At 32.9% G+C, this 15,021-nt stretch overlaps 1 protein-coding gene across 5 annotated transcripts in view; it reads left to right on the top strand.

Moving 5' to 3' along the window:
- The window catches only part of ATP8B4 (ATPase phospholipid transporting 8B4 (putative)), a 193,373-nt gene that overhangs the window by 117,866 nt on the left and 60,486 nt on the right, over positions 1-15,021 (top strand). For all 5 annotated transcript variants that reach the window (XM_074327761.2, XM_074327758.2, XM_019730670.3 and 2 more), the window contains 2 exons: positions 933-976; positions 11,577-11,742. In XM_074327761.2, coding sequence (XP_074183862.2) covers positions 933-976; positions 11,577-11,742 — 210 coding nt within the window. The remainder of the gene's footprint in view (positions 1-932; positions 977-11,576; positions 11,743-15,021) is intronic.

Genomic DNA, 15,021 nt, shown 5'->3' with positions numbered 1-15,021 from the left:
GCTAGGTTCGTTCACTAGCTCAGGGATTCCTCCCACATGCAGCCACAGAGCATTCCAGATTTAGACCCACGCCCCAGAAAAGTAACTATTGGGCAAGGATTGTTTCGGTGACAGCTTGTGTAGTAAAAAGAAGGGCGTTGTATTAAAAAATCCACTGTCCTGCCTTTTCAGTTTTAGTTTAGTCACGTTACTTAGTTCTTCAGTTCCCTCATCCATAAAACAGGAAAGAAAATCTTCATCTGGCAAGTTTGTTATAAAGATCAGTGAGAATATAAGTGCCTGGCACAGGACTGATGCAAGTAACTCTTATTATTATTACAAGAAATATAGTCCTGGAAAATATTATTAAACTTGCAAATGCCAAGCAAGAATTATATTGACTTGATACTAAGAAAAGTTATTTTTAAATACCTGGCACATAGGTGGCTATGTTCTCTGCCTGCAGAAGGTAGTGACATTATTTAAAGTTTACATGCTAGTTTGACCTTGATATTACACAGATGTATCTGGCCCAAACCAAGACAGACCAAGATGTATTCACCAAGCTCTAGCTAGCCCTGATGAGAATTGATTTGGCCAGGATATAATTTTGTATTCCCCAACAGTGTGGGTAAAGTAGAAGACGTAATTTGCCTCTTGTGAACATCATAGATAATGTAACAACAGAATTATAAAATGTCAGAAAAACATGATTGCAAGTTTCATATTTTGTTTAAATGCATTCATATTAGTTCTATCTTAGGCAGACATGAGTAACTCCTTGCATGAATTGGTACGTTTAGGTTACAATTTGAAAACATTCCTAAAAAGTTTACATTTGATAATGCTACCTAGTAGTGGTGCTTTAATAAATAAGTGTATTCCTTAACTCTAAATGTCTAGATTTAATTTCAATTTTGTTTATTTTTAACTCTCAGTTTTTGTTTTGTCAGGTGAAGTTTGTGATGACCTGGGGCAGAAGACAGGCATAACTAAGGTGTGGAGGTGATAAAACTTTATTCTTACTTTTAATTCTAATGGTACACGCTTTTCAAAAATGATGCATTCCGAGAGACCTGATTTCTACTATGACCAGATGAGATATTTATGCATAACATTAAAAAAAATAGACTCATATGGTTCAAAATTCCTTTTCATCCAGGTCCCCCAACTACAGAATTTTCACTGTTTGTTATTCTTTTGGGGATATTTATGCAAGCAAAAATACTTCTCCATTTTTATGCATATTATACTTACTGTTCTTCAACTTTCTTTCTCACCAGTCCAACTTGGAAATCTTTTTAGATCAGTAAAATAAAAAGTGCTCCCTTATTCTTTTTAATGACTGAATAATATTTTGTTATATTGATGTTTCATAATTTATGTAAGGAGACACTAATGGACATTTGGTGTATTTCCAATATTTTGCTAGTGAAGAAAAGGTAGAAAAATAACATTGTGTACGTATATTATTCACATGGATCCTCTACTAACAATTCCATCTTTAGAAATGGAATTGCTAAATCAAAAGTTATGTGCATTCATAATTTGATAAATATTGCTAGCCATCTTTAGAATTTATACCAATTTACCCTGCCGCATGCAATGTATAAGAGTGCTGGCTTTATCTCATCCTCACCAACACAATGTTTTATCAAAGTTTTTGATCATTGACCAAACTATGTGAAAAATGGTATATCAAAACTGTTCTAAATTCATTTCTGGTATTATGAATGAGGTTGAACATCTGCCATATATTCCAACAGCCTGTTGTATTACCTTTTCTGTGAACTTCTAGTTCATATTTTTTTAACCCACTTTTCTGTTTGATTATCATCCACCCATAGTTTCTGGGGATAGATGTCACTTGTTACGTTAAATTGTTTTTTCAATGAGCAATTACATTTTGTTTGCTAATGCTTTATTTGGATATGCACATTGGTGTTCATAAGACACGTGGATCCTCAGTGTTTATTTTGGGGGTAATGTTTGCTTTGCTACCAATGTTACATTTGCTTTAGAAATGTTATATTTTTCTTTATTTTAATATTCTATAGTACAGTTCATATAACATCAAAATGATCTGTGCCTTAAAGTGTCCATAGACTTCTGTAAAATCACGTGAACCGGGTGCTGTTGGGGTGGTAGCGCTTTGATAATGTTCTGTTTCTTTTTTATAGTGATTATCTACCTCTTATGAAACGGTTTGGAAAATCATATTTTCCTAGAATATTCACCAATTCAATAGGATTTTCAGATTGATTTGCAGAGCTGAACAATGAGATCTCTTATGGTTCTTTTAATTTCCTCTTTATCTGTGGCTATTTCTTTTTCTCATTTCTTATTTTTTGTTTTCGTTTTTCTTTTACCTTCCCGATTATTTTAGAAAGTTGCCCCTTTCTCCTCCAAAAAGTACAACCTTTGAATTTATTATTTATATTCTTTTATCTTCTGTTTTAATCAATAAGTTCTGTTTGTATCTTTATTAATGCCTTCACTCTTCATTCCTTGGGTTTCTTTTGTTATTATTTTCCTAACTTCATTCTTGGATGCGTAACATTTATTTTACTTTTTCCTTTTTTTATACAAATATTCATGGTTATTAATTTTTCCCTGGACACTGCTTTAGTTTTATCACATGGATTTTGCTATGTAGTTTATTAAAGTATCTTTATTTTTACTATATCAATTTGAATACCTACATTGAACCATGAATTTTTAAGGAAGAGTTTCAAAATTTTGATGGGGTTTCTTTTCCTCAAATTTTATTGGACTTTTAAAAAAGGATATATTTTTATTATTTCTACCTTTTGAATTTATTGGGGTTTTCTTTGTGGCTTACTATGATCAATTGTTGTCAATATTCCAGGATCCTTATGAAAGAAAGCATATGTATATTCTGTTTTCGAAGTGTAAAATTAGCTAGATGTCATATATTTATTTTTAACAGAGAAATGCTTTTATTTTTAAATTTTATTAAATTTATGGGTGTGACATGTTAATAAGATTATATGTTTCAAGTGTACAAAATTAGCTAGATGTCATATAGTTCTACCTTATTAATTAAATTGTTGAGATCTTTTGTTTCATTATTTCTGTTTTATCTATATTATATATATTATCTGTTTGGATTAATAGGTTAATTAAATTGTTCTGATAATCTCTTTATATAGCTCCGATATAGCCATAATTTTACTTTGTTTTGCTATTTTGGGGTGCATTAATGTTTATAGTGGTTACATTTTTACTATGAATTACACAATTTAACATTAAAAGTGCCCTTTTCTGATTTATTTAATTCTTCTTGGCCTGAATTCAACCTGATTGGATATTAACATCTTGGCTCCTGGTTTCTTTTCATTTTTTTTAAATTAAAGTTTATTGGGGTGACAATTGTTAGTAAAGTTACATAGATTTCAGGTGTATAATTCTGTAATATATCATCTATATATCACATTGTGTGTTCACCACCCAGAGTCAGTTCTCTTTCCATCACCATATATTTAATCCCCTTTACCCTCATCTACCACCCCCCCCCCCGCTTACCCTGTGGTAACCCCTAAACTATTGTGTACATCTGTGAGTTGTTATTTCTTCATTTGTTTGTCTTGTTCTTTTGTTGTTCTCAGTTTTATATACCACATATCAGTGAAATCATATATTTTTTGACTTTTTCTGTCTGACTTATTTCGCTTTGCATTATAATCTGAAGATCCATCCATGTTGTAGCAAATGGTACTATTTCATCTTTTCTTACAGCAGAATAGTATTCCATTGTGTATATATACCACAACTTCTTTATCCATTCATCTATCAAAGGACACTTTGGTTGTTTCCATTTCTTGGTCACCGTAAATAAAGCTGCAATGAACATTGGAGCACATATGTCTTTATGGATAAATGTTTTTTTTTGGTAGATACCCAGGAGAGGGATTGCTGGGTCATATGGTAATTCTATTCGTAATTTTTTGAGGCACCTCCACACTGCCTTCCATAGCGGCTGCACCAATCTGCATTCCCACCAACAGTGTTTGAGGGTTCCTTTTTCTCCACAGCCTCTCCAGCACTTGTTACTATTTGTCTTGTTGATGATAGCCATTCTAATTGGTGTGAGGTGATATCTTATTGTGGTATTTTTTTGCATTTCTCTGATGTTGAGCATTTTTTCATATGTCTATTGGCCATTTGTATGTCCTCTTTGGAGAAACGTCTCTTCAGGTCCTCTGCCCATTTTTTAATTTGATTGTTTGTTTTTTTGTTGTTGAGTTATATGAGTTCCTTGTATATTTTGGATATTAGCCCCTTAACGGAGGCGTTGTTTGCAAAAATCTTCTCCCATTCGGTTGCCTCTTTATCTTGTTGATGGTTTCTTTTGCTGTACAGAAGCTTTTTAGTTTGATATAGTCCCATTCATTTATTTTAACTTTTACTTCCCTTGCCTTTGGAGTCAAATTCATAAAATGTTCTTTGAACCCAAGGTCCATTAACTTAGTACCTATGTCGTCTTCTATGTAGTTTATTGTTTCAGGTCTTAGCTTAGATCTTTGATCCATTTTGAGTTAATTCTGAAATATGGTAAAAGATAGCAGTCTAATTTCACTCTTTTGCACGTGGTTTTCCAATTATCCCAGCACCATTTATTGAAGAGGCTGTCTTTTCTACATTGTATGTTTTTGACTTCTTTGGCAAAAATTACCTGTCCATATTTATGTGGGTTTATTTCTTGGGTTCTCAATTCTATTCTATTGGTCTGTATGTCTGTTTTTCTGTCAATATTATACTATTTTGATTATTGTTGCTCTGTAGTACAAGCTGAAGGCAGGGAGTGTGATATCTTCAGCACTGTTCTTTTTGTCTTAGGATTGCTTTGGCTATTTGGGGTCTTTTGTGGTTCCATACAAAACTGATGATTTTTTGTTCTGTTTCTTTAAAAAATGCCATTGGGATTTTAATGGGGATAGCATTAAATCTATATATTGCTTTGGGTAATATGGCCATTTTAATTATGTTGATTCTTCCAATCTATGAACATGGATTGTCTTTCCATTTCTTTGTGTCTTCTTCAATTTCTTTTAAAAACGTCTTACAGTTTTCAGTATATAGGTCTTTCACATCCTTGGTTAAGTTTATTCCTAGGTATTTTATTCTTTTTGTTGCAATTGCAAAAGGAATTGTTTTTTTAATTTCTTTTTCTGAGATTTCATTGTTAGTATATAGGAATGCAATGGACTTTTGTACGTTGATTTTGCTTATTGTTTCTAATAGTTTTGTTTATTGTTTATTGTTTCTAATAGCTTTTTGGTGGAGTCTTTAGGGTTTTCAATATATAGCATCATGTCATCTGCAAAAAGTGACAATTTAACTTCTTCATTCCCAATTCGGATGCCTTTTTTTTCTTTATGTTGCCTGATTGCTCTGGCGAGGACTTCTAATACTATGTTGAAAAGCAGAGGTGAGAGGAGACAGCCTGGTTGTGTTTCTGAACATAGAACAAAGGGCGTCAGTTTTTCACCATTAATTATGATACTAACTGAGGGTTTGTCATATATGGCCTTTATTATGTTAAGCTATTTTCCTTCTATACCTATTTTATTAAGTGTGTTAATCATAAATGTATGTTGTATCTTGTCAAACGCTTTTTCTGCATCTATTGATATAATCATGATTTTTGTCCTTATTTTGTTTATGTGTTGTATCACACTGATGGATTTGCATATGTTGAACCATCCTTGTGCCTCTGGGATGAACCCCACTTTGTCGTGATGTATAATCTTTTTAATGCATTGTTGCATTCGATTTGCTAGAATTTTGTTTAGGATTTTTGCATCTGTATTCATCAGAGATATTGGTCTGTAATTTTCTTTTTTGGTGTTATCCTTACCAAGTTTTGGTATCAGGGTAATGTTGACCTCATAAAATGAGTTAGGGAATATTGTCGCTTCAGTTATTTGAAAGAGTTTGAGTAGGACAGGTATTAGATCCTCTTTGAATGTTTGGTAGAATTCACTAGTGAAGCCATCTGGTCCAAGACTTTTGCTTTTGGGAAGGTTTCGGATGACTGATTCAATTTTCTTGCTGTTGGTTGGTCTATTTACATTTTCCAGTTCTTCATGATTCAGCCTAAGGAGGCTATATGTTTCTAAGAACTTGTCCATTTCTTCTAGGTTATTGAATTTGGTGGCATATAGTCCTTCATGGTATTCTTGGATGATCCTTTGTATTTCTGTGGCATCCGTGATAACTTTCCCTCTTTCATTTCTGATTTTGTTTGTTTGTGTCTTTTCTCTTTGTATCTTAGTGAGTCTAGCCAAGGGTTTGTCAATTTTATTAATCTTTAAAAAAAGACAGCTCTTTTTCACTTTAGTTTTTTCTATTGTCTTTTTGTTCTCTATTTCATTTAGTTCTGCTCTGACTTTTATTATTTCCTTCCTTCTGCTGATTTTGGGTTTCATTTGTTCTTTTTTAAATTTTTAAGGTGTAATGTGAGGTTATTTATCTGGAATTTTTCTTGTTTATTGAGATAGGCCTGTAATGACATAAATTTCCCTCTTAAAACTTCTTTTGCTACATCCCAAAAATTTTGGTATGATGTATTTTCATTCTCATTTGTTACTATGTATCTTTTGATCTCTCCTCTTATTTCTTCTTTGACCCAGTTGTTCTTTAAAAGTATATTTTTAATCTCCACATATTTGTGGTTTTTCCTGCTTTCTTTTTGCAGTTGCTATTTGATATCCAATTTCAAAGCCTTGTGATCAGAGAATATGCTTGGTATTATTTCAATCTTCTTAATTTGCTGAGGCTAGTTTTATGTCCCAATATATGGTCTATCCTTGATAATGTTCCATGCACACTAGAAAAGAATGTATAGTCTGATGTTCTAGGATGAAGTGCCCTATAAATGTCAATTATGTTCATTTCATCTAATGTATCATTTAGGACTGATATTTATTTATTTTCTGTTTGGATGATCTATTTTCAGCTGTCAATGATGTAGTTAGGTCTCCTACTATAATTATGTTTTTGTCAATTTCTCCCTTTAGTTCTGTTAGTAGTTGCTTGGTATATTTCAGTGCTCCCTGATTGGGGGCATAAATATGGATGACTGTTATGTCTTCTTGTTGTATAGTCCCCTTTATCATTATGAAATGTCCATCTTTGTCTCTTGTTATCTTTTTTATCCTGAAGTCTGTTTCATCTGATATCAATATGGATATACCTGATTTTCTCTGGATACCATTTGCTTCTCTGGATACCAATTTCCACTCTTTCATTTTGAGTCTATATTTGTCCTTGTAGCTGAGATGTGTCTCTCGGAGGCACCTTATGGTCGGTTTAGATTTTTGATCCAATCTGCTACTCTGTGCCTTTTTATTGGTGAGTTCAGTCCATTTACATTTAGGGTGATTATTGATATGTGAGGATTTCTTATCATTCTATCTTTGGTTTTCTGGTAGGACTGTGTCTCCATTGTTACTTTGCCTTTTTGTTGCTGCGTATTATTTCAGTGTGGTGGTATTCTATAATTTTTTCCCTCTGTTTCTTCTTTTATTATGTTATATATTTCAGTTCTGGATTTTTTTTTTTTTTTGAGTGGTTACCATTAAATTTATGTAAAAGAATATTTCTTATTTAAAGTATTCCATTTTCTTCAGCATGCTTACTTTATCCATTCCCTTCTGCCGGTTCAGACCTTCATTCTCCCCCATTTTATGTTTTTGTTGTCACAAATTATCCCTATTTATGCTGTGAGTTGATATCTGCACTGCAGTAGCAAATTGTCTTTTTCTTCTTTTTCCTTAAGTGTTTTTTTTCTTCTTCACCCTGTGTATTATGTTTAAGTGTATAGTGTCTTATTTGGTGTAGGTGTTGCCATTTCCTGCTTCTGTCTGTCTGTCTATAATACTACTCATTGTTTTGTATTCTTTTGTTTTTTTTGTTTCAGGTCAAATAGCCTCCTTCAGTATTTCTTGTAGTACAGGTCGTGTGTTAGAAAATTACCTCAGCTTGTGTAGATCTGGAAAGGTCTTTATTTCTTCTTCATATCTAAAGGATATCTTTGCTGGATATATCATTCTTAGCTCCTAATTTCTCTCTTTCAATAGTTTGAATATTTGAGTCCATTCCCTCCTGGCTTGTAGAATTTCTGCTGAAAAATCTGATGATCATCTAATGGGCTTTCCTTTGTAGGTTATTGTCTTTTCCCTGGCTGCCTTGAGGATTGTTTCTTTGTCGTTAATTTTTGACAGCTTTAATACAATGTGCCTTGGAGAAGGCCTGTGGGGGTTGAGGTAATTAGGTGTACTATTTGCTTCTTGGATTTGAGGATCCAGTTCTTTCCACAAGTTTGGGAAGTTCTCCACGACTATTTGTTTGAATATACTCTCTGTTCCTTTCTCCCTTTCATCTCCTTCTGGTATGCCCATTATTCTTATATTGCTCTTTCTGATGGAGTCAGATAGTTCTTGTGGAGTTCTTTCATTTCCGTTAACTCTCAAGTTTCTCTCTTCTTCGATCTGTGTCATTTCCAGATTTTTATCTTTGATGTCACTGATTTTTTTTCCTCCATCTGGTCAGCTCTATAACCTAAGCTGGCTATTTCATTCTTCATTTCTTTTATTGAGTTCTTAATCTCCAGAAATTCTATTTGGTTCTTTTTAAAAATTTCAATCTCTTTGGTAAAATGTTCATTTTGTTCTTTGATTGTATTTCTGAGTTCATTAAACTGCCTGTCTGTGTTTTCTTTCATCTCGTAGAGTTTTTTAAGAACTGCAATCTTGAATTCTCTGTCATGTAAGTCACATATTTCTATGTTTTTAAGTTCATTTTCTGGAAACTTTTCATTTTCTTTCTGAGCTGCCTTATTACCTTGGTTATTCATGGCAATTAGTGAGTTATTATTTCTCTTTCTAGGGCATATACAGAAGTGGGTTCTGCAACAGATTGGTAGGAAGAGATCTTTGCTTTCCAGTAGGTGTTGGTAGAATGCTTTATTTTCTTTCCTACTGCAGTCTTTTATTCTCTCTCATGCTGTAGTGTTATAGTTTCTCTGCACTGTTCTGGCTTCTCATACAATGGGGGGATTCCCTGGAAGGTGGGCCTCTCCTCTGTGAGCAGGTTGCCTGGGTCTCAGGGCACTACCTCCGTTGGGGGATGTGGAAAGCTCCTGAAGTTCTGAAGCTCTCCCTGCACCAGATTCAGGGCCTGTATGTTTCAGCGGCTCTGTTTACCGCTTTAGATGATTTCAGTTATGCGTCTCCTAGTCTTGTCTGTCTGCTGCGCAGGGGGTCCTTTGTGGAATTATAGTTGTTCAATTTGTTGTAAATTCCATAGGGAGATTTCAAGAGGCTCACCTCACGCCACCATTTCTATGATGTCGTCTAGTTTCTTTTCATTTTCATTTGTCTACCTTTTATTTGCAGTGTTCCTGAATGACTTCATTTTTTTAGATGTCTCTTGTGTACAGCATAGGGTTGGATTTTGCTCTGCATTCCAAATTCTGATAAGTGAGTTTGGGTCATCTACATTGGGCTGTATCTTGTCTTAATTCTGTTATAATATTTTAGGTTATACTTTGTATCTTTATAATTTTTAATAGTTCTTTCTCTACATGGACTCTTTGTGTGTGTTCATTTCTTGTAATATTTAGAAAAGTATTTCATTGTTTTTCTACTGTATACTTTCAAGAGTTTATATAACTCTTGTATGGCAACTCTATTAATTTCCTAATATGAACAATGATTAAATTATTAGATTTCTTCTTATTTCCCTCTGATTTTCCTACTATTTTTATTGATGATACTTCTTAATCTTAAATGTATATAGATTTCCATTAGTTGATTTAAATCTTTAAATGATATCTTCTGACCTTCAAACATTAAAATTAAGAAATCAGTATTTTTCCCAAAACTTTTAACTGTCTTTTCTAAGTAGTTAATGTATATTATGTGTTCATTTTTTTTGGCCATGCTAATCTCTATTTCTTTTAGACTTAGTTCTTCATTTAAAGAGCTTTGGTGTTCACCACTAACTGGTTCCTTTCCCATAGTTTTTCTCTTATTTGGCTGAAGTTTATCTTACAGTTTCAAGAAGGGTAAATAAATATGTATTTAGAACTATCAGTTAACTTTACAGTTGACTGACAGTTTGACTGGCTATAATCTCTTTGAGTCACAGTTTCTTACCTGGGAGGGTTTAGGGAAGTCTAACGTCAGTTGTGTATTTTATTCTTTATTAGTGTGTTGATCATTTTCCCACCCCCCACCCCCCAGTGAGGTTGTTTTTAAAATTTATTACGTGAATAAAACAATCTGTGATTAAATAAATCTCTATGATTATGGGATAAACAAAACTAACTTGAGTGTCTTGTATATGGGTCTTCCCATATATTTGGATACAATATAAAATATTCTACAGTCTCCAAGACAAAGTATTTGCCCATCCACTGTTTCTGTAAAGACGTTATCACAGGATTAATGCTTTGAGTACTAAACTGTTAGAACTACATTTTGTGTTTTCCAGAAGATGGTGAATTAACAGGGACCTTATTTACTATTGAATCATTTTTCACTGTTTTGTTCTGTTCTTTTTTGAAACCTATTTCTTTCATCTTATTTTTTTTCTTACTAAAAAAATTTTAAGTATAAACTATACTGTTGTTAACAATAAAGACAATGTTGTACAGCAGATATCTAGAACTTTTTCATCTTGTGTGATTGAAAACTCTGGATAGCAACTCCCCATTTCTCCTCCTACCTCTGGAAACCACCATTCTGCTTTCCATTTCTATGAATTTTATTACTTTAGATACCTCATGTAAGTGGAATCATGCAGTGTTCATTCTTTTGTGACTGGCTTACTTTACTTAGGGTAGTGTCCTCGAAGTTCATTCATGTTGTAGCATAAAGATAGGATTTCCTTCTTTTTTATGACTGAATAATCTTCCATTATATGTATATACCACATATTTTTTATTCATTCATCTGTCTATGGACATTTATGTTATTTCTACATCTTGGCTACTGTGAGTAATGCTGCAGTGAACGTGTATTAGTGCAAATATCTTTTCAAGGTCCTGATGTTAATTCTGTCATTATATTATGCAGTATCACCAGTGAAATCTGAGAAAGTGTTCTGTAATCAATCACATTAAATTTTTACATCAGAAACTATTAATTCACACTAAGTAGGCTAAAAACATCTATAATTAGACACATATCATTTTAGGTCAGATATCGCTGCCAAAATGAGTTCAAATCAGGTCAGGTGTTGCCATCAAACAGGTTTTGGAAAATAAAGTTCAGTTTTCAGGGCTTGTTTGTGTTTTGGAGTTTCAATAAGCATTTGAGGATCTTTATAGCCATTGGATATTTTTCTTCTCCATATGCTTTTTGAAGGGTCACTGTTTTGCTACATGTCTCTGAAATGAGAAGATAATTTTTAACAGTAATGAAACAGAAAGCCATATTAATGCCAGACGTTTGAGGCTAAAAAATCATACAGGTACTAAAAATGCTTAGAGGAAATATTTTTGAATTTTAAAAGATTATTGTTGAAATGAGGCCTATAGTTCTCATTGTTGCTGTTTTCTCCTACAGAAAAAAGAGCCTGTGGATTTCTCAGTCAACCTCCAAGTAGACAGAACATTTCAGTTCTTTGACCATCATCTGATGGAATCCATTAAATTGGGTGATCCCAAAGTGCATGAATTCCTTAGGTTACTAGCTCTGTGCCATACTGTAATGTCAGAGGAAAATAGTGCAGGTAAGTGTGTCTGAGCAGAGAGTAAACCTTGTTTTCTAAATCTGAACTGATATTTTTATTTAAAATGTTTGGAATTAGAAGAATTTTTTAATTAAAAATACAGCATTGCATAAGAGGCTTACCTATCTCTAGCTTTTCTTTGTATTTATTTATATATTGAGTGTTTTCCACTCAGCTCTCATTTTGTCCGTCTGGGCCTCTCTGTACTTTGTGGGCTTATATGTGTATTTCCTTCACCAGGTTAGGAAAGTTTTCCATCATTATTTCTTCAAATAGGTTTTCAGTTATTTCTCTCTCTTTTCCTCTTCTCCTTCTGGTACCCCTATGATGTGAATGTTGGTACAGTTAATGTTATTCCAGAGGCCCCTTAAACTATCCTCATTTTTTTGGATTATTTTTCCTTTTTGCTGTTCTGATTGGGTGTTTCCTGCTACCTTAACTTCTAAATCACTGATTCGACCTCTGCTTCATTTAATCTACTATTGAGTCCCTCTAATGTATTCTTCATTTCACTTATTGTATTCTTTATTTCTGACTGGTTCTTCTTTGTTTTCTGTCTCCATTTTTATGTTTCCTATCTCTTTGTTGAAGTTCTCCCTGAGATTATTGAGCATCCTTATAACCAGTGTTTTGAACTCTGTATCTGGTCAATTACTCGTCTCCATTTGTTTAGTTCTTTTTCTGTAGCTTTGTTCTGTTATTTCATTTGGGACATGTTTCCTTGTCTTCCCATTTTGGCTGCCTACCTGTGTTTGTTTCTATGTATTAGGTAGGGCTGCTATGTCTCCTGGCCTTAGTAGAGTGGCCTTATGTAGTAAGTGTCCTGTGGGGCCCCATGGCGTAGTTTCTCTGGTTATTTGAGCTGGGTGCTGCAGTTGTGATTTCCACAAATACTTAAGAATGGATATTACCACACCATAGTGTTGGTATGTCCATAGTGTTGGTATGTTTAATGTAAGTAACATTTAAAATTTTTTCATAATGTGATAAAATTAATGCAGTAAAGCACACAGATCTTAAGTATATGGTTTGATGAGTTTAGACAATTATATACACCTGTGTAACCACCATCCCAATCAAAGTATAAATCTTTTGCATCACTCCAGAAAGATTACTGTGTTCCCTTCCAGTCCACACCACCAACTCCTGCTTAACAAACCACTGCTCTGATTTCTATCATCAAAGAAGAGTTTTGCCTGTTCTTATAATTCATATAAATGGAATTATACAACATGTATTCTTTTGTGTCTGTTTTTTTCATTCATCCACGTTGTTGTATCAATCAATAATAGTTCATTCTTTTTTTTAATAATTCATTTTTTATGGCTGAATAATATTCCTTGTTTGAATATAACACGGTTCCTCCCCCCCCCCCCCCCACGTTCATGCACATTTGGGTTGTTTCCAGCTTTGGGTTATTGTGAATAAAACTGCCATAAACATTTTTATGTCTTTTAAAAAATATTTAACAAATTTGTTTTGGGTAAATACTTGAGAATGGAAATTACCAGGTCATAGTATAGGTACGCTTAATTTTATAAGAAATTGCCCAACAATTTCCAAAAATGGTTCTTACCATCCCTGTGTGAGAGTTCCAGTTCCTTCATCTTCTTACCAACATTTAGTATAGTCACTCTTAAATTTTACCCATTCTAGTGGATATTGGCTAATATCTCTTCTGACATATAAAGGTATTTTGAAGTGCAGAGAGATAAATGTATGTATCCACTCAATTATTTCTGTCTCTTGCTTTGAGATATCAAATTCTAAGTGAAGAATTACATCACTGAGTAAGGGGAAATGATATTTGCTTTTCATTTAAAGCTTTATTTATAGGATAGATAGCTTAAATCCATGTGTGTTAAAGTACTTTGAAAAACATAAAGTTTTCTTATACAAATGTTAGTTATGCAAAAGAACAGAACATAAACCTAACAAACTTAAAACTGCAATAGTTGTATAATTTATAGTTGCTGGTGTTGCTTTTTTTTAAGTGTGTCCTATTTGTTTCATGGAGAAGACATTTGGGGAAGTTGATATTCTCATTACCTTTACCAGAATGAAATTTCAGAAATAAGAAAGTGGAAAGTACAAGTGCTTCAGCAGGATTATTTTTTCCTGTTTTACTGGATGGTAATTAAAGAGATAAAAGATTTAGGATTTTTTTTCTTATCACCTTATTATAGCAATCCTTTAAAATTTGTTGAGGCTCACTTTATGACCTGGTATGTATTCAGTTTCTATAAATGTTTCATGTGTGCTTGAGATGAATGTGCATTCTACAGTTATTGGGTACTGGATTCTAAATATATCCATCAGATAATATTTGTTGATTGTATTGTTCAATCTTTTATCTCTCAGTGGATTATTTTGGCTATTTGATTTCTCAGTTAATGAGAATATGTTGAAATCATCAACTATAGTGGTGCATTAGTCTATCTCTATTTGTGGTTTTGTCAATGTTTGCTTTATATGTTTTAAGGTCATGTTATTTAGATATTAGCTTAGACTTACATGTTATTTAAATTAAACTTCTATCAATGTATATTAATCCTCTTTACGTGTAGAAATATTTTTACCTTAAAGTTTTTTGTTTGATATTAATATAGTTATAGATGTTTTCCTTTTGTTAATATTTGCATTGTTTAGCTTTTCCCATTCTTTACTTCCAATCTGTTTTTTTTCTTTATGTTTTAGGCACATCTCTTGCAAGTGACAATTTTTTTTTTTGTTTCTTTCAGACTAAGATTAATTTAATAGGAAGCAGTATCTCTGCCATTTAAAAAGAATGTCTAGTTTGACAAAACTAAAGGTTAAATGGAACATTTAGTCCATTTACCTTTATTGATATTGATATGTTTAGATTTTAAGTATTTAATTTATATTTACTCCATATTTTGTCTTTTAATCTCTTCTTTTATTGTCTTCTTATGGATTTAGTCCATTTTTACTTCTGCCACTTTGGAAATAACATATCCTTATTTGTATTCTTTTAGTGGTTAGCCTAGAATTTTTAGAAAAATTAATTTATCAAAGCCTAAGCCATCTTTTGAACAAAGCAAGGACTTAAAACCCTTTAATACTAATTCATCCTGCCTGACTTATGAACTCGTAGTACTCTTCTTATGCATTTACTTTTCTAATACCACAAGATGTTATTTTATTGTTTTTATAGTCAATGTTTGCTTAGATTTGTCCATACCCTTACTAATTTCTATGCTCATCAATGGTTGTCCCATCTCTGATCTTCTGTTGACCTAAAGTGCATTCTTTAGAATT

This window comes from Rhinolophus sinicus, chromosome 3 (genome assembly GCF_057876585.1).
Source record: "Rhinolophus sinicus isolate RSI-liver-muscle chromosome 3, RSI-T2T, whole genome shotgun sequence".
In the NCBI taxonomy this organism is placed as follows: domain Eukaryota; kingdom Metazoa; phylum Chordata; class Mammalia; order Chiroptera; family Rhinolophidae; genus Rhinolophus; species Rhinolophus sinicus.
Note: the sequence above shows the minus strand (reverse complement) of the source record. Positions and strands in the feature narration are given on the sequence as shown.